Source organism: Buteo buteo, chromosome 10, assembly GCF_964188355.1.
Source record: "Buteo buteo chromosome 10, bButBut1.hap1.1, whole genome shotgun sequence".
In the NCBI taxonomy this organism is placed as follows: domain Eukaryota; kingdom Metazoa; phylum Chordata; class Aves; order Accipitriformes; family Accipitridae; genus Buteo; species Buteo buteo.
In genome coordinates this window covers 10,964,300-10,987,523 of record NC_134180.1, presented here as the reverse complement: position 1 = coordinate 10,987,523, position 23,224 = coordinate 10,964,300, and the positions used below count along the sequence as shown (strand labels likewise).

At 40.9% G+C, this 23,224-nt stretch overlaps 1 protein-coding gene across 8 annotated transcripts in view; it reads right to left on the bottom strand.

Moving 5' to 3' along the window:
• COP1 (COP1 E3 ubiquitin ligase) overlaps window positions 1-22,963 on the bottom strand; it is a 131,371-nt gene extending 108,408 nt beyond the window's left edge. Inside the window, exons 1-7 of one of the 8 annotated variants that reach the window (XM_075038608.1) lie at window positions 22,301-22,337; window positions 19,919-20,262; window positions 15,738-15,797; window positions 14,034-14,131; window positions 12,606-12,682; window positions 10,013-10,132; window positions 7,904-7,972 (exon numbers count right to left, since the gene is read on the bottom strand). In XM_075038608.1, the coding sequence (XP_074894709.1) occupies window positions 7,904-7,972; window positions 10,013-10,132; window positions 12,606-12,682; window positions 14,034-14,131; window positions 15,738-15,781 (408 nt within the window). In that variant the 5' untranslated portion in view covers window positions 15,782-15,797; window positions 19,919-20,262; window positions 22,301-22,337. Of the gene's footprint in view, window positions 1-7,903; window positions 7,973-10,012; window positions 10,133-12,605; window positions 12,683-14,033; window positions 14,132-15,737; window positions 15,798-19,918; window positions 20,659-22,300 lie in introns of those variants that run through there. The other 7 variants (XM_075038609.1, XM_075038605.1, XM_075038601.1 and 4 more) reach the window with 7 other exon arrangements.
• Between the last annotated feature and the right edge of the window lie 261 nt (window positions 22,964-23,224).

Sequence of the window (23,224 nt, the reverse complement as noted above, 5' to 3'; positions counted from 1 at the left end):
GGACAAGGAGAAGGCTTCAATTCAGCAGTTCAACCTCATCATTTCAATTCCACTGAATGAACTACAATAAGTAGGTATATAACATTCTGGTCCTACGTTACACACAAACACATACATACACAAGAAAAATGATGGCCTCAAAACAGCCTGTTTGTTATAATCTCTGGAAAAGGGATTTCAAACATTCAAGTCAAGAAGCTACCACAGCAGGAAACACAGGCTCTAATATTCTTTTTAGGTAACCTTTCAGATCCAAACTCCTTTCACATGCACAAGACAGTCCCCCCCAAACCCTCTAGTTTGAGTCTGAAGCTCTCTTAGACACACATACAAAGTTCTTCAAAGACAACTCTCAGCCCTGGACTACCTGGATGAAGGGAAATCCCCTGGTGGTGTAGTTTAACCCCAGCCATCAACTAAGCGCCACACAGCCACTCGCTCAGTTCCGCCCTCTCAGTGGGATAAGAAGGAGAAACAAACAAACAAAAAGTAGTAAAACTAATGGGTTGAGATAAGAACAGTTTAATAACTGAAGTAAAATAAAATGTAATAATAATAATCATAATAATAAAATATAATAATAGTAATAAAAAGGAATATAACAAAAAAAAGAAAGGGAAAAATAAAACCCAAGAAAAAACAAGTGATGCACAATGGAATTGCTCACCACCTGCTGACTGATGCCTGAGCAGCAATCCGGCCCCCCCAGCCAGCTCCCCCCAGTTTATAGACCAAGCATGGCGTTCTAAGGCAGGGAATATCCCTTCGGCTTGTTTGGGTCAACTGTGCTGGCTGTGTCCACTCCCAGCTTCTTGTACATCTGCTTGCTGGTAGAGCATGGGAAACTAAAAAATCCTTAAGATAAGCACTACTTAACAACAACTAAAACATCAGTGTGTTATCAACATTATTCTCACACTAAATCCAAAACACACTGTACCAGCTACTAAGAAGAAAATTAACTCTATCCCAGCTGAAACCAGGTCACCTGGTTAGAGCTGCTCAGAGACAGAGACACCCCACCATACTACTAAATTTCCACATATGACTCTTGGGTGGAAGTATTAATATGAATTTACACAATGCTAAACACTAGGTCATGGTCAGTTCTATTTCAGTTGGCTATCTACTAACAAGCATCACTGGGCTCAGCGCTGAAGTTTCATCCTTGGGCTTCCTGTTTTTTCCTGGACCGAGGGCCCCTCAGGAGGCAATGACTTCATCTTTTGTGTTCAGCACAGACAACAAGCAGCCCTGACTGAGTCTCCTGGTGCCAGTTCTACATGTTGGCAAAAAAAAAAATAAAAGCTCAGCAGAGCCTCCCAGTGCCACAGAGACAGCCTAGAAAGAAATGGCCTAGAAAAATGCATGAGGGAAGGAGTCATACACCGACTGTCTTTGCAATTCTAGAAAAAAGCACAAGCAAAGAACGTAAGTTATTTTCTACAGAAATACTATGAAATCACCAACACTGTTGACCAAGCAGCTTAAACAGAGCATCTGGATTCATACTTTTGAAAGCTCATGAGTCACATTACGTTCAATCACACACCTTCAAGGCTCCAATCCAAAACCCTCATGCATTCATCACAATACACACTGTAGATCAAGACAAACAGATGAGACTATTGACCAGAGGGAGCATCTTTTTTGCCAGACACACACAGCCATTGCACCAACAAAGGATAAAAAGTATCACGTGTCCAGCTGAGGAGGATAAATCAGGTCATCTCTGTAGACAATCCCTTCATTCTATCCCACAACTTCATCTGTCCAACACGATCTCTTCCCACTTCTTGCTCTTCCATCAACTACCACTCTAACAAACTTGAGTATAAACTTAAGTATCAACAGCTGAACCTCTCCTAAAGATACCCAGTGAAATTAATTTCTTCCTGTAGAACTCAATACCTCAACAACAATTCTACAGTGAGCAAGATCAATTTCTCTCTCTGCAAACCAACTGAAGTTTTGTCTGTCTCTGGGTTTTCCTTCCATTATTGCTTCAGATACAAAGCCTGTTATAACATACAGGGCAACTATGGCAAGGAAGTCATCTGCAGAGTTTGGAAAGACTTTAGCCTTTTAAATTAATTGCAAATCTCACTTATTTCACCTTTACAAAGTCTTTGCACAAGTAGAAAAAGGTACAAGGTTTCTTTTGGTATAAAAAAAAGAACACCTAAGCCTCTACAAGTTACTTTCATTGGGGAAACATGGCATCCAAGCATTTTAGACACATGGGCAGTTCATCTACAACACATTAATCTGCAGGGACTATTTCTTCTCTCTGATCAATACCTCCTCCAAATGGTAAATGTTTCCTCGTAAGTGGGGAAGAGCTAACAGAAAGATTCGAGAACAACATCCTGGTTAAGTTGTTTAACCCACAGAATTCCTAAGTGTAAGAGAAAGGAGGTGCCTTGCTGATCAAAAGTATGTTTCATATCTTGAATTTTCCTCCCCCTCATTTAAATCATCCAGTTTGGGTTGCAGGAGTAATGCTTTGAAGGCTTACAGATAGGGTCTGATATCAAAGTGTCACAAGAGAAAGATATCTGCAGCAGGAAACAAAGCTGTCTGAACACTTAGATTAATTGCCTTAGAGTTTAATACATCACTGTACATGCTACTTATACTTAGCTCCTAGTACTAGGTTGCCCCCTCTTTTTCTTTGGAAAGACCTCTCCACTGCAGTAAGGAGAGTCAGCTATTATACACTGATGTTTATATGACAATTTCTAGTTTGCTGCTCATACACTAGCTGTATCCTTGGCTTATCACTGCAGTCAGAGCTCACGTCTCTGAGTAGCTCAGAAATGCAAATAGATTTAAAATACCAGTTCTTTAAGTGCAGCGGATAGGAAAGAGATTACTATACCTATAAATTCACCTCAGGAGTCCTGGAATGTAATCAAGACTATATGACAACATAAGAGCATGACTGATTTCTAGTTCTGTCACCTCCTCTTGCTTACTCATTAGTGCATCCATGTGTGTATGCACAGAACAATAAGACTTGACAGATGAAGTGATTAACACAAGGTAATGACATCCCTGGAGAATTCATGCTATAATTGCCTGCAATTATCCCACAATAACTAATAACTCCTCTTATTTTTAGTATTTAACATGCTCACAATATGGAGTAAGTGAAGACAGCTGGATACCTACATGCATTTGAGGCTGAAAAGAATGATGATGATTCTGAAGTGCTGAGCAGGCACTCAGTGCCACAAACCTGAGACATTTCAGGATTACTTCTCTGTCCCAGGATGTTTACCAGCTAAAAACAGCCCCCATGCATTAGCAGACATAAAAGAGGGTGTTCGTTAGATATGAGAGACTTAATATGACATTATTACAAAGAAAAAGCCTACGAAACAAAAATGAAGTGGCAGCTGCCAAGAGAAACTTGAATGCATCTAGGGAATATCACCTGTATGTTGTAGAACTTGATTTGTGATACTATTCCTTAAGCTCAGTATTCTCCTTCAGTAAGCAATGGTACTACTTCACAGAAATAGCAAACACTCTCCATCAGATAGCTGACCTAACAATGTTTTAGGACAAATTATATACATAATCTACATTGTCCTGGTTTCAGCCGGGATGGAGTTAACTGTCTTCCTAGTAGCTGGTACAGTGCTATGTTTTGAGTTCAGTATGTGAAGGATGTTGATAACACTGATGTTTTCAGTTGTTGCTCAGTAGTGTTTAGACTATAGTCAAGGATTTTCAGCTTCTCATGCCCAGCCAGGGCACCTGACCCAAACTGGCCAACGGTGTATTCCATACCATGTGACGTCCCATCTAGTTTAGGAACTGGGAAGGGGGGGGGAGGCAGTTTTTTTTGGCCGCTCGGGGACTGGCTGGGTGTTGGTCGGCGGGTGGTGAGCAATTGCCCTGTGCATCATTTGTACATTTCAATCCTTTTATTACTTACTGTTGTCATTTTATTAGTGTTATCATTATCATTATTAGTTTCTTCTTTTCTGTTCTATTAAACCGTTCTTATCTCAACCCAGGAGTTTTACTTCTTTTCCTGATTTTCTCCCCCATCCCACTGGATGGGGGGGAAGTGAGTGAGCGGCTGCGTGGTGCTTAGTTGCTGGCTGGGGTTAAACCACGACATACATGGTGGTGTCTAACTGCATTTGGTAACATTCAAATCCTGACAAGACAATTAGTAAGGCCTCTTTTTTTAAATTGATGAATATAAAACTGGGGAGAGTTTTTTGTATTAACTGATATTATCAACTCTCTCACAAAGTGTTCAAGTTGAAAGAACACATGATCATTTAAAAGTAAACAAAGTTAAATTTGCAAAAGTATTTATGCAACACAGCTAGCAGCATTAAAAGTCTAGCAAGAAAATACAAATTTTAGAGAGTTAGAGGTTGTTGCATTTAGTTTCCCTTGAAAAAGGAATTAAAAAAAAAAGTATTTCATTATTAAACTTGACCTTCCAGACTCCTTAGATCTTTGATTTTAACAGAAGAGACTGCTGGGAAAAAAAAAACCCAAACACAAAAAAACAAAAACCCAGGAGAGTATGCATTCAATTAACTGTGCACACATATGGAAAGGCACACAGCCATGCTAAGTTTGCCTTAGACACAACCAGCTATTGCAGATGATCAATACATTTCTCCCCTCCAAAACTATCTGTTATTTTCTTGAAAAAGTATTTTCAATGTTTAGCCATTTGTTTTCAATCTTTTTCAAAGAAAGAAATTTTTTTCTATTACTAGGAGGATTTGTTTTTTTGCCACATTGCCATAGGTCAAAAACAAAACAAAATACATAAACTTTAAAGAAAAAGGACTTGCAAATACCTTTGTGCAAGAAACAGGCTGTAAATTTCAGCCTGAAAGATCAATGTTTTGGAAAGTTATGAACACATCAAAACAGGATTTCTAACAGAAACTTCTGCAGGTGCTGAACCTCAGATTTATCTTCTAGAGAAATTATGAAAGTGCAAGAAAGAGGCATTTGTCAAAACACTTGACTACAGCAAATATTCTCAGTTCTTAAGTACAAGTCTATAAAGATAGAGTTTTCTTCTAGATACAAACCCCTCTTCAATAAACTCAGAAGTCACCATTTCATGAAGGCAGGAGAAAAAAACCACAAAACTTAAGTGTAGTAAGCAAGGAGGGTTACAGATGGTTAACGACATGCTCAAACGTGTTATGAAATATTATACAGGTACACTAACTCTAAGGCAGTATCTGTATTAACTAACAGTACCTAGTCTCTATTTAAGAACTTGCAGTATGTAATAAATAAAACCTGTTAATAAAATCATGCAATAAATAATATTCAAAGAGGCATATTAGGAAAAGTTAGCACACAATATTACATTATTTTAAATATTTAAGCCCAAAATTTGAAACAAGCACTCTCAGTCATACACAAAAGAAGCTTTTTTATTAAAAACTTAATGTTACAGCTATGGCTTATTGAGTGGAATTGCAATTACTCTGCAGTCATCTTTACTAGAACCAGGTTTGAATTAGGAAAGGAAAAAAGGTAGTGTTCCTCCCCATAATAAAGCCTGCTCATATGACTCCTAGCTATGTGCAATACATCATAGAAGTGTTCTGGGGTCCACATATGTTCCTTGAGTTCCATCCTTATTTCTTAAACAGTCACCTATTACAGCATCAAAAGAAACTACAGTAAACTTTGAAGCTCTGCTAACCTTTCTAAAACTATCCTACTGACTGGTCTGTATTTTCCATGCTTCTCTCCAGTGGTTCTCATCTTTCTTATCAAGCGAAAAGATTGCTGGCAGCAAGTCTTACAAGTCCTCACTTCCCTCAAAATAAATGGCTAACCACTATGGCAAGGACAGAACTGACAGGCCTGCCCAGAAGTCTTTTGAGCTTTGAGTCTGCATTTCATATTGGAATATAAAGGGAGGTAAGAAATAATATCAGAGGAAGTCTTGGCAATAGAGGGAAGACACAAGCAGGGACAGAGAGGATCTGAAATAAGCTATGTGTCCCAACAGGCTTCAGGATGTTCCCAAGACTGTATTCAGAGGATCTGCAGCCAAAAGTAAGTTTCTTTAGCCTTAAAAGAGACACTATCCTTGTGTATTATTACAAAAGCCAAGGGCAGGTGCAGATGACATGGGAAAGGTTTCCCAGGTGCTGAAAATCAGTGATGGAACACTGTGCTACGGTATGTTAAAAAACAGAAGCTATGCAATTTCCCTTCCCTTCATCCTTCCCACTCAGCACAGGCAAACTAAAGGATGTATAAACAGCCCCTTCTTCTGTGAGAGTTGTTGTAACTCAGTTTCAACTGAGGGAGGAGAAAGCAAAGTCATCACTGACTTTATGGTACTACCCCAGACACCCTTGCACTTGAATCATCACAGGATTACTCAAGGAAGAGCACCCTAGCTAAGCTGTACATGAACCTCCTGAAGCACCTACTTCTCAATTCATGTCCTAGACAAAGGCACTACTACCAGGAAACTTCCCCAATATCTTAATGGTGCCTCAAACTGCACTGAATCCTGATGGAAGGTGTTTAAGGAGTGCTGATGGACAATGGCCACAGCCTGCATTAGTTCTGCAGTGAGCATGGGTCAAGCTTCTGAAATTCTCCGCATAATATTAAGTATCATGAATTCAAGAAAATGAAAGTAGATATTCTGAAGATTTGAGAAGTGTTTGTAGACTAAGCTACCATAAAATAACTTCTACCAGCACTCAAAAAATGAAAGCTAAAAGATACCTCAATAGTTTTGAGCAATGCTTGTGTCTTTGCTGTTTAAGCAAAAAATAACAGTAATACATATTACTCCATTTTTTCCAGCCGTGAAGGATCAAACAAATCATATGCTTCATACTAAACAATCAGAAGTGGAAGTATGCCTTTTGTCTTCATCGATACGTTTAGTACACTATAGGATATCTTGGCTCTCATTTTCCTCTGACATTCAGTTATCCTAATAAATGGTATTTTCATCACTTCTCATGGGATACTACGCTTAACTTAGTAGGGCTCACTCTACAAATGCAACTTTATTTTGGACTCTGTTTTCCCCTTTGGTTAGTTCCTTTACCTTACCCTTGTTGGCTCCAGTCATGCAGCCATGGATATCTGCTGGTAGACAGACTCTAAACAATTTGCTTTGGGATGACTCCATAACCAGACCCTCAATCCATTCTGGACAAGGCTTCTTACACCCATCGCCTTTACATGGTTCAAGTTTGACCTTTCAATCACACTGCTGCGTCTTATGTTCTTCACATCTTTTATCAGAAACAAGGAGCTCCAAGAAAGCTTGTCTTTCTGCTGTTTTCAGGATCATTTTTCTAGGTTTCTGGGATATTTCTGGTATTGGGGCTTATGCATTGCATGACATTATAAGTGATAACTCCCAAACCATGAAAGACCGTGTACGTGATTATGGAACCCTCTTGCATTCCTTGAGACACTCATTTTGAGACAAGTAAGGAAAGAGCACAGAATATTCATTCTGTTATGACACCACATTAGTCATGGCATCTGATACACCAAAAGAAAAAATTTGAGAGTGACAACAATTTCACTCCTTCCCCATCTTTCAGTTTTCCTATCACAGAAAAAAAAAAAAATCTTGTCTCAAGAATCTGATGTAAATTTACAGTGAGGAATCTCCATCTTCCCACATGCTTCACCAGTGTGAGACAAAAAGGCAAGTGATTAAAAATTGAAGGTGTCACATGTAAAGAGATTAATTTTCCTTAAAACCCACGTGCCTTCTGCCTGAGATTTCCCCAAACATGCCTTGCCTTTTTCTTTGCAGAGATAATGCCAGGCTAACACATCACTTAAATAGAAAGAAACTGGTAGAAAGCAGCAGACATCACCTCACCCACTGAAACACAAAGCAAGTTACCTCTCGTTTGTTTCTCCTGGCAACTTTGAGAAATTCCATAAGGATCTGCAACTGGGCAGCATGGGACTCCTGTAACACAGTAAATACGGAAGTGTAACTCTTCCATGTATATTAAGAGAAACAAACATTCATTTTATACACAGAAATCCACACTTAGCATAGAAACAGCTTTCATTTAGAGGTGAGGAAGAGAAAATAGCTTAAGGCAGTTTTAAGAATTGTAGTTTTACTTTGCCTCATGGGTCTTAAGGTCTTGTTTGGCTCACAACAAGTTTTTACATGAAGGCAGAAATCGTTGTAATAGCTCTTGTCTGTGTGTTACTGAAGACTTACTAATAAGTTGAAATGCTTTTCAGTTTTTTTGGCTACAGCATCTGAAATTGTTTTTGGAATACAGGTTCCTCACAGACTCATCTTCTACCCTGGAAGATCATTTGCATCCACTTTGTGATTAACATACTAAAGCATGAAATATTTATATAACCCCCCCCAAATTAACAGTTGTGTTTATGTAGAGAGATTACTGCTGAAGATTTCTCCACAGTGAAAGACAACACCACAGTCACTGATGAAACTAAAACATCCCTTTCCAATCTTTCTATAACAGGTCATTTACCTCAACCATGAGCTCAGTATTTTCACCCAAATTGGCCAAAAACTTCACAGGGCAAGATAAGAGAAGCACAAAAGGAAAGAAAAGTAAAACCTATATTCCAGCATTAATATAGCCCTAATCCTATCTCCGCATTCTGAGACTTATTTTCACAACCTACCAAAATATTTGTTATTAAAGGACTGTGAACATATACACTCAAAAAGGATCAAGACATAGGAGCATGCAGAATCCATTAAAGACAGATGGGACAGGAAAAGTAAAGCAATTAGGATACAAGACTACTACTTTTCTGATATTTTCTTCCTCTCCACCCCTGTGACTATAATAAAAGTAAAGCAAGTAAAACTAGAAAGGAAAATGTTTTTAAATCGTTCTTTAAGTGTCAAGTGTGTTTTTGTTTTTCTTTTTTCTTAAGGCTTAGTATCCTTAAGATATTCCTGCTCAAAAGCACCCATATGCTCAGTTCTGTGCCTTCTTTGTTTCCGATTTGTCACAAACGACACAAAAAGGCTTGAGAAAAAAAAAAAAAAGAGGCTTTACTCTGAAGTTAGAAACCATATTCCCACCGTAACTTCACTGAACCACAATAAAAAAAAGCTATATAGAAATCCCCACACAGTAAGGTAACATAACAGTTTTGCTAGTAGTCAGTAAACATATTTTTGGGTTACTTTCCTTCCATCAGAACCTCAAGTTGTGTAAATATTGATTCTGCAAGAGTGAACTAGATATGCCATTCCCAATACAATTTTCCCTCACCCGTTTTAAAACACCATGGAAATCCACCCTCCTACCCAAAGTTCACTAGGCCAAATTTTGTAATCCAGTTCAATTTAGAAGGTCCAGCTCTCATTAATTGGAAAATAGCCACTTGAGACTAACAGCATGCAATGGCCAAATACATGAGAACTATCCCAAATCAACTACATGTCATTTAAATCATAGGAACAGCTCGCTTCATATTGTATAAATCTTCAAACCAACCTCATAAACAAGACATCTGAACTTTTCTTTCAAGCATTAAATGCTAAAAAAATCTTCAGGGACAGCAGTCATCCAGGTTCTATCAGTTCCAGTAGAAACTAAAAGGTGTGATCTTTTTCACATGCTCATCAAGTATTTTAGTCTTCTTCATGCTTATTACCAAGAAAGCTGATATTTACTTGTGTAAGAGTCAATTAACAAACACAGTCATATTCATTTCTCTGTTCTGCTAGCTACTTGCTCTTATCCTTTTCCATTTTTCCTGTTTGTTTATACAACCCTTCCAGCAGCAACACTACAAGCATGTTATGGGCATCACAGTTCACACATCAGTTTGCTACAACAAAGGTCAGTGAGATAGCCAACTTTTCAACACCAAAATGCAAGAGAAAATTCTGAGCAATTAATTTGGCAATAGAATCTTACTTCAAGAAGATGAAAGCATGAAAAGAACAAACTGTTAACTAGACAACAGTGTTCATTTAAATAAGACAAGAGAAACTTATTACTGCTTCCAACTGCTTCTTCTTTTGCACCAGCAGCTCCAGCATCAGGTTGACATTGGCCAAGTCAAGATTGTCTTGATCAGTCCCCAACAAATCTTGAATTATCTGCCACCTATGGCCATTCTAGAAAGAGAACAAGAGATGTTGGAGAGACAGTGAGTTCAAGCCATCCAGGGCTATATCCAGCAACAGATATTAAAGGCAACACTGCAATATTTCATCCCTTTTTCCTGAAAAACTTCCTGAAATTTTTCAGGAAAACCCAATTTTCAGGAATCGGAATTCCCAATTCTCCCACATGTACAGGATATAGCTCTTCTATCCTACTGTGTAACTGCTTATCTTATTTGGAAGATATTTGCACTTTATGAGAGCACAGCTGCTGCTGCTAGGAAGAGATTATTTCACAGCCACAACTTTATCTGATTTGTGCCCTAGTTTCTGATAGTATGTTTCTATGGGGAGAAAGGAAAAAAACCCATGTTTATCCAAGCTTAATTGGATTACATCTATCTGAAATACTGTTAAGTGGCAATACCTTTTATTTTCTTTAACCAAGTAATAGGTAAAACCCTCATGCTAAATTCACATGCAGGAAGATAGCATCAGCTTATTTTTTCTATTCTCACCTCCCACACTACTCCTCTTAAGAGTATTTTCATGGGAAATGTGAGAGCAGGGAAGAAGATGGAGCTCATCAGGGTGATCTTCTCATTCAACCTGTTAGAGCTGAGAAGGACTCCTCAGAGAGCCAGCATACTACCATGAAGCCCATTCTTCCCTATAGGCTGTTTGCTCTTCCCCTTGTCAGTAAAAAGTGGAAAAAAAAAAGGTATCTTTTAGCACAGGAAAACCTGAATAATAGGTTAATGCCAATATAGCCTTACATCAAAGAGCCTGAAGAACCAACAGGAGCAGCTGAATGGTCTTTAGGCCTTCTAAGAAACAAAGATGATTAAAAAATCCTGCCCTATAAAAGGTATGACACTAGATCAAGGTATTTAGATTTGCAAGAACTAGAAATGCCATCCAGTCTAAACCCGACATTTTCTCAGAGGTTGCAGCCTATTTATATTGACTAGATTAAGAAAAATAAAATATGTAGCATCCATATTGAACACACAACTTTTTACTTTTTATACAACTCAACAGAACCTGTGGAAACCACACAGGCAAAAACTGAATTTTGATCTGGAACAACTGGAAAAAAATACCCTTTTTAAGCAAGTCAACAAGATTTGAGACACTTTAACATACTAATGAACTAGTTAAATGTACTACTGCTAAACTACTTGGAAAGCTTTAAAGGTGCTGTAACACGATTTCTTGATGAGACAAACCCATGATGAAGAAGTGGTGCATTTGCTGCAACGTGTCTTAAATGACTTCTCTTAATACCAAAAGTAATACAAAAAGAAGAACAGGCACATTAAGGAGCTGGTACAACAGCAAGGTTTCTTTTTTTAGAGATGTCAGCATTTTTTATTTGCTGCCAAAAGGCAGACACAATACTGGTTTGGGCATGAAGTCATGGTAGATTTCCACTTACTGGTAGCTAGCTAACATAGATGCATCTACAGGCATAGTTTCTAAAGGTGTGCTATGAGAACAAGTAGAACCAATTTCCAAGAAGTTACTGTACATGTCTTCAGGTCAATTGTCTGCATTTTAAACCAGATATGGTTTATGCAAATTTTATATTGCATATGGTATATGTGTATTTTCTATTGAATACAAAAACTTACTGTGAGTAAACAAATGAATCCCTAAACTGTGCTCTTTTTCAAAGCCTACAACTGCTGAGAGCATTGGTTTCTTGCAACACAGGGCCTAAATTAATAGCACATGAATAGAGGGGGTTTTTCTAACTGACAAAAACAGGAGCTCCATGATTTTTAATATTACTTTGCAAGCTCATTCAATTACAGAAGCCAAGGAAGGAAGCCAGACCTAGCAAAACAAATATGCAAATTTCCTGGTTAATGTCATATATTCTTTTTGATCTTAATGTACATGAGTATCCACTGCTGCTGTACAGGGGTTTTCATAAACTGAGAACACAGATCATGCTCTGATTCTGTGACATGAAGCAAGTCTAGAAGATATCCAGGCAGTTTTATCTGGGATCGGAGCCAGAACACCAGTACTCCAAATGCATCCTTCTCCCTCTTGTGGTTGCTATTAGCCCTCCTCCAATTTCCCTGTAGAACACAGCTTCTTGCATGTCATCAGACAACCCCGTGGCACTTCTAATCATCCATTACTCTCACTGTAGCTGTAATTTCCAACACTGAATGAAAATTATTACCTTTAAACAAGAGTGCTTCAATGGGTAGTTTCCCGGGTTATATTCAATACATCATATGACACTTAGCTATGCTAACACAGCTTGCCTCTACACATAAAATGCTGGCAGGAAGAATGAGAGTTAACAAGGTTGAAGGGATCTAGTGCCACTGATATTGGCATTATTTCCTCATAAAGCAAGTTAAAGTATCAGCTCAACAGTATAATTTCTTCTAAATTAAGCCACATAATGACACGATTGCTGTACAAAACTATTAAATAAATATAAAGTAAGAAAGTTGGAACATACGGTGCTACTCACTGAATGGTCCAGTTTGAGTCTTTTCTCCTCAGATCTTTGCTTCTGTTTAAGAATAAGTTCGTTGACTAAAAAACACAAATAAGATGTCAGAAGAGATGGATTTAAAGTTCACAAGAATAAGAGGTTCTACCTCAATATTTTTACTCTAGTTATTAATTTCACAGTAAGTTTATCAGTAATTAAAACAGGAGATGTCGTCTCCACTTTTTTCCTCACCAATTTATTCCTTGATTCTTTTTTGTAAAGTATATAAAGATTATTAAAAAAAAAATCATCAACAAATACAAAGCCTACACATTCACCAAATTGCTTCAGTTCCTCTTCTAAGCACCCATGGTTCTCTGACAAAATTTTTCAACTCCAAGGCAGAAGTATATCACAGAAGAGTACGAGGAAGATAAAACATTAACTGATTTACTACAGGCTGAAAACAAGCACAGCTGAATAGAACAACTTTTCCCTTTAATCATTATGTGTATTTTTAAAGATACACTTTTGCTACAGTTTTATTTCACACAAATTTAGTGAATGGTGCAAAGAGAGAAAGGTAACCTCAACCCTTTGCACACACGTATACAAGCTCTTCCCCCTCCAACACAGACCTCAAACCCTTGAACGCAGGTGTACAGAAGCAACGCTCTTTGGCCTAACATATACTCCAAGACCTGCCTCAGCACCATCTTTGACACAACATGCTTCGGTCTAAATCAGGATGCTCATTTCTGAAGCATTCCTTGGCTACTGTGGCTTTTAATCTATTTAATATTAAATGAGTATCCCAGACCATGAAATCAAGATTTAATTTTGATATTTCACACTGCAATGTGTTTCCTTTGATCTTTTCTTCCCATAACTAAGTTTTAAACTCTATTTCCAGTTAGGAACATTTCCCTCCTCTGTTTAAAAAGCAGTCAATTAGGATTGCATAGAGGTACCTGTAGGAATATTTTCTCTGTATCCAATTTACACATACATACATCACATGGACCTCACTACAGTAGCCAAAATAGTACAATATGTAATTCAGCCTCCCCCCCTTCAGTGTCCATGTTTTGTAAACAGGGCATGTTCTTGATTATTAGACAAACAGCGAAAGAAAACAAAAGTAAATAAAGGTATTCAAATCTCTAGCCATCAGAAAAACATCTTCGTTTTGTTTTTCTTAGCACGCAAACAGCAGCAACTCAGTCTCACTACTGAAACTCAGCATACAGAACTGCTGAGGCCATGGAATATTAACAATTTGTAGTATTAACCACTTTTTTTTTAATAAAAACCACAGTTGACCGAAGGGCTGATGTTTGGATTTTATTCTCAATATCCAGAAGCTGGTTATTTATAGGACCAATTTATAAGTGTCTGCCTTCCTTAACAACTAAGACGTTTCTCATGCAAGCAAGCAAGCCTAGAGCTCACCTAAGAAGTTGGGATAAAGATGATCTATGTTGTCCACGACATAGTTGCATTTGGGACATCTGTTATTGTCCTCCAAGCTCTGGTGAATACATTTATAGCTGTTTAAAAACATAAAAAAAACAAAACAAGAAACTAAACAAGGGAGCAAACATGAAGGAACAAAACATCAGCACAAGGTAAATAATATCAACCTTAGATAATATGTACTCTGTGTTGCCAGCTAACAGCTGCATTAGATCCTACAGTGGAGTCAAAATGTTCCAAGATTAACTCAGAGCATGCTACAGCAGAAAGACAGCAAAGTTTCTTGGCAAGGATTACAAAAAGTATTTAAGTACTTCACTCTTATTTCCCTGAGGATTGTGGCAACCTGGATACTTCAGCCACACTTCCATCTCAAATTCATGCTCCCCCTTCCACAAGTAGAGCTAACAAAACCAGACTGCATTATTCAGAAGCAACTCTTCTAGATTAGCCAAACACTTCACAAGTGACATTAAAAGCTATTACACATTTTCAGTAATTGAGCAGAGGAAACACCTTCACCAACTTCTCCTATTTCCCCCCTACCCCCTGGCTGTTGTTCTCACCAGAAGTGACTTCAAAGGTACCCTCTGTTGAGCTGTTAGCTATTTGAGGGACAGAGTAACTACAAGATGCACTTTAGCATCAGGCTTAAGCATCTCACCAAGAACCCAGCTTGCTGTCAACTGCTAGTAGAGACATCATGTAATAACATTGCCCTAGTCTTTTTAAATGAAGATATTTGAATGCTTCTCATCTTGGACTTCTGAAAAAGTTACAGATCACAGGGATAAAGTGTTACCATAGACAGCACAAAATCAGCTGTTACCTTACCTGTTGCAGGTCAAAGCGCTTCTGAAAGTTAACTGAATCTGCTGCTTGAGGAAGTGCTTCACGCTACTAAAATAATACTTATTGTAGAAGGTAGGCCATTTATTTCTAGTTAACAGACACCATAAGAGTATAATGTACATGGGACATTAGATCATCATGGTTCAACATATATTCCAAACCCTAGTTGAGAGGAGGAACAGCAAATAGTTCCACACCTGCCCCTGGAAGGTTCTTGTTTTGTGGAGAAGTACAATTGCTCCTCATTGACAGCCAGAGATATCACAGTGAAAAATAAGTAGACCTTGGGCCAATTCAGTACAACAGAAACAAACCTGAAGCATATCCTCTCTTTAAGTTTAAGAGAATTGCAATAGACAACATGCAATCCACTTCAAACTGTATATGGTCTTGCACAAAGGCAAGGAGGACCCTCCCAACACCAACATTCACTCCCATAACCTCTACAGAGGTGGGAGCAATAGAGATAAGTTGACAAACTGTTCTGACTCCAGGTACTGGATGCTACCAGCAGTTTATGACCATTTTCTTTCTTTACAGAGGAAATATGGTGACACATTTTTTGTTTCAAACACTAAGACGACTTTTTTTTTAATCTAACTGGTACCCATCTTTTAAAATTTTATTTCAACCTCTTTCTTCAGTGCAGGGGCAGAAAAACAAAAACTCAGAAGGAAAGGGATTCACAGAAATGTCAGTCCACAATGTAAAGTCCACACACAGTCCACGCTGTAAGAGATGGACATTTTGCGCAATAAAAAAAAAAAACAAAAAACAAAAAGCAAAACAAAATAAACAAAAAAAACAAACAAAAAACCACCAACTTACCAGAAGCTGTGTCCACATTTCGTCATGTAGGCTTCCTCAATCATATCAAAACAGATGGGGCTGAAAGCAAAACCAAAAAAAAAAAAAAAAAAAATCACAAAGATGTCTTTTTATGTTAAACAAGGAAGGAAAGTATTATTAATTCAAAGCAGCCACCTAATCACACTTGGGTAATACTTTCTATTTGTAAAATGAAAGAGGACACACAAGTACAACAGCAACTGGGCCATATAAAGATCAAAAGGGCAATCAACAGTTCTTTGAACTCAGAACAATACTGCAGTTTTCTACAATTAGAAACCAGGTAAGTGTTCACTTCTGAAGCTTTCAAGAGTTGCAAACCACCCAAACAAAGCCAGAGTACCTTCAGCGGAGCAAGGCTGCAGAACCCCCTAACCATCTGTACTAGGTCTCAAACAAAATGTAAAAAAACCTGGTTTTTTACATGAACAGACATAAGGTATTTATAAGTGACACCAAAATTAGTTTATCCTTCCTGTTTTTTTTCAGCCAATAGCTATCTATAATTTAAAAAAAATATGCAAAGAGGCAGAGCAGCACAGAAATAGTAATGATGTCATGAGAACAACTATTAAGCAGGAGGAGAAGGTGCCAACGTGGGGGTATGCCTGCAGAACACTGCCAGGCAGCAGGCAGGGCTTAGGGTGCTGAAGAACACAATGAAGGTACAGTGCAACTGAAAGAAGGAGCCAGCCAACAGTCAAGCACGGTGTTACAAAGTCAAAGAAGGAGATGGGAAAGGTAGAATATGGGACTCTTCATAAGGAAGACAGAGGAATGCAAATGGAAACAAGAGCTTTATTTTTTCCAAGACTAGTTAGTGACCAAAGCTCAGTCAGCCCTCTGGGAAGGATCGCCAAGAACCAAGCAGGGAGCTGAAGAGAAGAAAGATGTGCAAGCAAGTAGTGCTCCACAGGAACCTTAGCAAGACAAGAGACAGGAATTCAGTGAGATGGGTAGTGGAAGTAATCTGTCTCATCAAGTGGCTGTGACATCTTTGAAAGGAAAATGAAACACAAATGAAAGCAGAGAAGAGCTGAATCTTACATCCAGCAACTCCTACGGCTGCTATCCCCGATAGCTGGTAAAATACGCTGTCACATACATACTCATCTCCAGGTCTTGGCCAGCTATCCAGTGAGATGCTGTGGACAGCAACATCACAATTCTGCATGCAACGCATGTATCAGCTGTGTTACAAGCTTCACCTTGCTTTCAAGCCAGAGATCCAGATGATCTCCTCTCACTCTCACAAGTCCACACCAATCTCAGTTCAGAGAGGTTTTCACCATCATTTGTTTTCTTCAGAAACAGCCTCCTCCCACCTTCTGCCAACAAGGCAGTTCCCACGGAAAGAGCTGTTAATAAACTGTTAACAACTTTTGAGAAGCCTGAATCTTCCTGAATCCAAGATAAAAAAAACGAGATCAGACTGAAATAAACAATGCTTGGCTGATCAGGGGAGGGGAGCACCTCAATTTCTCCCCTTGTTAGCACTCCACCGAAGTCATTCCCCCTTTCCATCATCTATTTTAGAGGATACTAACATCTGTTACCCCATTAGGCATTTAAAAATAGGAAGGAGGAAACAACTCTTAAATACTTATTTTTTTAAGCCCACAGAGGGGAAGCTGTGGCCCCTGCCAACACAATCCCCCTCTGAATCACCAAACTGGAAAACATGGATGCCTTAGAAGGTTTGTCCAACCTAACATACAAACCAGGTTGTCTTAAATATTCCACTGTATAAACACAACATAAAGGCAAACAAATCAAACCAGAATGCTACTCTCTGAATCAACCGAGCCATCTCAAAAGAAGCCGCAAAAATAATTAACACACACCTGTCCCTTTTCCACCCTGACAGACCCTTTTCTGCACATCATTTGTCTAGATTAACACCAACTTCAGGAGTTCAAGTCACTGTTTCCAAGTTAGGAGTTATTTAGTTTCAAGACACTGCTTAGCCAGAATAAATTATGACCAAACTTAGCCAAAAAGGGTGGATTAATAAGAGGAGAATTCTGCATCTTTGTATTCTATTAGCTGGCCTTTATAAAAAGAAAGTCAAAGATTTATATGAGTGTCTGAGGCTGGTTTCTCCCCACTAGTGATGAACTGCTTAACTTCTTCGCCTTCTTCTAGTCATGCTGTATAACACAGTCCCACTCTGTATTGTGCTAAAAACTGCTGCTCCCCACAGGGCCAGGTATGTTCTTTCCAGCACGCTCCTAATGCACTGCCTCCAAAAAGTGCAGCAATCAACAAGGCTGTAATGCTCCCGTCTGCACTAGGACATCTCAAATTAGAGCTAAAATAGGAAGATTACCTCCTAACATGACAGTCACCCAAGACCACTGTTCCCAAACTTATTCTTCTTCATACCAGTTTGACTGGAGAAGTGACAGAGCCAAAATAGTTGAGAAAAAGCAATCAGAGCCAGCAAATGTAGCCATTCAGTGCCAGGGTCATTGTTAACAGAGCCTGAAGATTCCATTAAGAACTGTTTCCCCTGAAATGCTCACTGATTTACAAGTGGAAATAAGATTGATGTCTTTTAATACTTACCAAAGCCAAGCTGGCTGTAACACATGAAAGCTGCTATGCACCAGTTGTTTTAAGTTAATCTAACACAGAGGGAAGGTTAAGAAAGTAGTGGAGCGATGGGAACTTGAGACATACTACAACTTGTATTTTACACCAAAATTAAGAAGCACAGGTATGGTGAAATCAAGGCTTCTCTGCATGAGATTGCTGCTTAAGACAAATAGAGCATAAGGTGAGCCAGGTAAGAAGGATGCAAATTACTTCAGCAAGCCAAACATGTCACTGATCTTTACCAGACACTGATGCCTTATTACACAGGTTTTTTTTATCCAGCACTGCAAATGCTTACCATTCTTTCCCTATGGGGTAGGCCTCAAATATTTTTTTAATCATTTTAACCAAGTTCATGCCTCTAAGTTTTGTAAGCTGTTTTCAAGGCACCTCTCAGGAGTGCTACTGTCACCCTGCTGCTACCCAAACACCTGGCTGAAGTGGTCACTATAAAATTTAAACACATTTCAAATTTCCTCCTGCTCCACAGCAGACAAAACCCATTACAGTTTCTTCTTCCTATTCTGCTCCTCTTTGGTCTAAGCAGAGAGCAGGACTTGCTGCAGGCTCTGTCCTTCACACAGAAGGTGGCCAGGTTAAAGATCACTGCCATTACTATCTACTCAACATGCAGCTCCAGTACAACAATAGCTTATAAAAACCATCATTGTACATTATACATAAACAGCTCGCTGTGTTTTTAGTTTGTTACCTCCAGGGTCAATTTGCAGTATTCCTTACTAAAGGAGTTTGTCATATCACAAACATGTGAACAAATACACTGAGCCCATACCTGGCATTAACAGGAAACCACCTGAGGAAAGAACTATTTTTAAAAACCCATGAACCTGCAAGTCTACCTTTACACATGGCACACAGCCCTTCCCAAACCCGAGTTTGTTGTGTATACCTCTCCAGGTCAGTATAGAACATCCCCTCTTCCACATGTTCTTATTTATGCCAGAGCTCAGAAACAAGCACTGGTATGAAGCAGCCACTATAAAGACAGCCTACAGTAAGGTCCCCTCTGTCCAGGGAGAAAAGCAGATAGTTACTGGTTTTAAAGAGGTTTAGTCAACGGCTAATTGGGAGGGTTAATATAAGGCCTAGGAAAACCGTAAGCAATTATACTGCAGGACAGGAGAAAATCCTCTGATTAGAGGATTTCCTCTCAGGTACTCTCCAAGCAACTAGGAAGAGGCCTGGCTGCAGGAGCAGCACAAACTCTAGCTTTAAATTCTACATCCTGCACTAAGAGAAACAAAAAGTTTCCCCTTTTATAATAAAGGTGTCCAGTAAGTCAGGCCTATTTGCCTTCCTGACTGGAGTTACACATTTCCAGGCAGAAGCTGATACATACCACAAACAGTACACACTTGCAAACTCCTGAGAGTACACTTGCTAAACATTTCACAACCCAGACTAGCAATGTATGGCAATGTTTATGCTAAAGCCTAAGCCTCACATTGCTGTGACAGCACTTTCAGAAGACAGGCAGGGAGGTTGGACACATTAACATTATTTACGGGATTTCTACTTGCACCTTGATGTTTGAAACTCACCCAAACTTCTTTACTCCTTCCCACCTTCAGCCTGGTACAGGCAGAATCTATGACTGAGTTCGCAGCTGTAGCTAACAGCAACTCACAGCCCACATTCAGAAAAATTATCAAATATTCCCTGCAGCTGGCAGCATCTTGAAAGTGTCCTTACAGAAAAAAAAAACAAACAAAAACAACACAAACAACCAAAAAACAGCATATGGAAGACTTCTGCTTCTCACACTGAGATATCCAAATCTTGTTTAAATCAATTATTTAAACCTGCACACACACCTGTCTTGGACATTGCTCAAAATTCCAGAGTTGCCCAGTTGAGTTTACTTCTGTACCGCATAACTGTATTGCTAACTCAAAAAAAGAAAAAAAAAGGAATACTGTAATTCAAAGCTAGTGTTAATAAGCAAGAACAAGCCCTACAGCCCACAGAAATACATAGCAGAAGAACCCAGATAAGTTAACTATAATCATTGTTTGCTCTTAAAGCTTCTGACCTGCACTTCCATGTCCCAAATATGGCTCTTGTAAATACCAAGAAAAGGAGGACAAGGAAAGACATTTTGCCGCAATAACTACTCAGTTGATTTTTAACTATCACTTGTTCAGCCAGCAGCACTCCTCAGTGAGTAGAAAACAGCTAACTGCACATTCTCTTTGAAGCATGCACAGTACTTACCTGCAGAAAAAAAGAACCAAGAAACTCAGTTTTTTGAACCATCTTAAAATACTTCAGCTGACCTACAAACTTGTTATGGGTGTAATTTCCCTTCAAACACCCTCATTTCTATGACAGATAACAAACCAGGCAATGACAACTGACTAGAAAGGGACAAGGAGCAACGGTTGCAGACCACTACTGCCAGAGTATAGCTGTAGAGGGAACAGAGGGGCACAGGTATTTGCAATCAAGTTATCCCCCATGACCAACAACAACGCTGCCATCTCCCACGCCAAGTACCCTTAAATCCACCTAACATGGCCTAGCCTTCAGCCAGAGCAGGACACCAGCTGATGACAGCTGTGCTCTCATCCCAATTCTGCTATTGAGCAAAAAACTACTTAGAGTAATAAGTAGCAAATTTTTTTTATTGATAAGAAGTAATTACTGTTTTTTTCTGCCACTAACTTTTTAGCAGCTTCAGGTTCTCACTTCAGTAGCAAGGATATTTCCTATCTACCCTGCTAGACAGTTTACAAAGGTGTAAAATGAAGTCTACAGGTTTTGGAGACAATGCCTGTCCAGTGGAAGTGCCAAACATCCAACCCTCACCTGTAAGTCAGAGCTGTCAGACAAAGTCATCTTGGAAGCTGCGGCCCATTTCTCTTCCTCTTTTTTACCGTTTCTTTCCGATACATGACTTTCCTACAACTCAAACTTCTTTCCAGTATCTCCTCACTGTTTGTGCGTCTCAGATGCGAACACTTACCCCTACTTTCTGTTCTCACGTTTTAGTACATCCAACCAGCTATAAAAATCAAACCTACTCCTTATGTTAGGGTGTTTGAAACGCATTAGCAATGGGGTGTCTTTAAAACTGCAAATTACCAACAGTTCCCAAACCACACATTGCAGAGGTCCTTGGTCTACTACTTTTGCTGAAAGGGTATTTCCAGCTACGAGCTGCTGCTTTGGCTGAACATTAGAAGGACAGCATCTGAACAGCTTCAAGAAAAATCTTTATCCCATCATCGCCGAAACTTCCCCCTTGTCTGGTTTTAGGTGCCAGACTGACACAAACCTTATTGCAGTTTCAAACTAGCCAACCTTTCCCAGCAAGGGAGGCAAACCCACGCCAGCTTTGCTGGATCTATCAACCACCACAGGAATCCTGGGATCCCCATCCGAAGGAGCACAAAATTCTCTGCTGACTCCTCTTCCAGAGGTCAGAGTGGGACAGCACGAGGGTTTCGGAAGGGCCATGTCACCCACTGAAGGCCAGAGCCCCTCCAGCCCCTGCAGAAGCCACACCACCCAGGAAAACAGGACATTTGCTTGCGATGTCAATATGCTATGAGGCAACACCTCAGACTGAGGGTCCTTTCTGGTAAGTCAGGCTGCTCTGGAGCATACCCAAAGAGGAACCTGCTGGAAATAACCTGATTTTGCCTAAAAACCGAGAGGGTGAAAGCAACGCTGTTACACAGGGCCAAAAAGCAAGCAGAAAGACACGGAGGGGGTGGGTAAAGCCCCAAAGCCGTAATCCCCGGAGGGCAATTAGACGTAGCAACGGCTCTTTCCCCTCAGCGAGCCCCTGAGGTGCCGCTGCCGGCCGCTCCGTCCTACCGCCGGGATTTTAGACAGCCCGGGCTTCCCGCCGGCATGGCGGCGCCCCGACTTCCCTCAGAGGAGTAGCGGGTGCCGCTATCGCGATAGATCGCACTCACCAGACGAAGTCGTTGCTCTTGTCCTCGTAGGAGTTGATGAGCCCGTTGCAGAGCGGGGTGAGCAGCGGCCTCTTCCTGCTGCTGCCGCCGCCGCCGCCCGCGCCGCTACCGCCGCTTCCCGCGGAGGAGCCGCCGCCGCCGCCGGGCCGCGCCGCCGCCGCCAGCCGGGCCAGCCCCGCGCCCGAACCCGACACGGCGGCCGCCACCAACACAGGCCGCGCCGCCGCGCCGCCCGAGGAGGACGAGCCCGGCGCCATGGCCGCCGAAGAGGAGGAGGAGGAGGAGGAGGAGGAAGAGGAGGAGGCCGGGGTGGCAGCGGCGGGCGGCGCGGCGGGGTGCGGCGGCGGGCGGCTGCCCGACATGCCGAGGCCGGGCCGGGCCGGGTGGAGCGGGGCCGACGGCGGAGCGGCCTCAGCGCATCCCCGCGCGCGCGGCACCGCAGGAACAATAAAGTTCGTTCAAAGCAAAGAGGGGAAGAAGAAGAAAAAAAAAAAAAACAACCAACAAAAAAAAAAAAAAAGAAAGAAAAAAAAAAAACACACCCGCCCGCGCCTCCCCAGCCCGGCGCTTGTTCAAGCTTTATTGACAGGCGGACAGCCCGCCGCGCATGCGCGGCCCGGGGCGGGGCCGGCCTCCCCTCGGGGCGGGGCGGCGGGGCCCGGGCCCGGCCTCCCGTGGCGGCCGCGGGCCCTGGGTTCTCCGGCTGCCCCGCGGCTGCCCTGCGGCCCTTCAGGCCGGGCACCCCGAGGTGCGGCCGAGCCCTGGCGAGCGGCCGCGCCGGGAGGTTCGGCAGCGGGTTAGGGGCCGTGTGACAGGGAGCCGGGCGGGGGCTGTGGGCCAGGAGCCTGCCCGCTCCCTGCCCTCCGCTCCCCCCCCCCCCCCGACCGCCCCGGGGAAGGCCACACGGGGCAAAGCCGGCTCTTG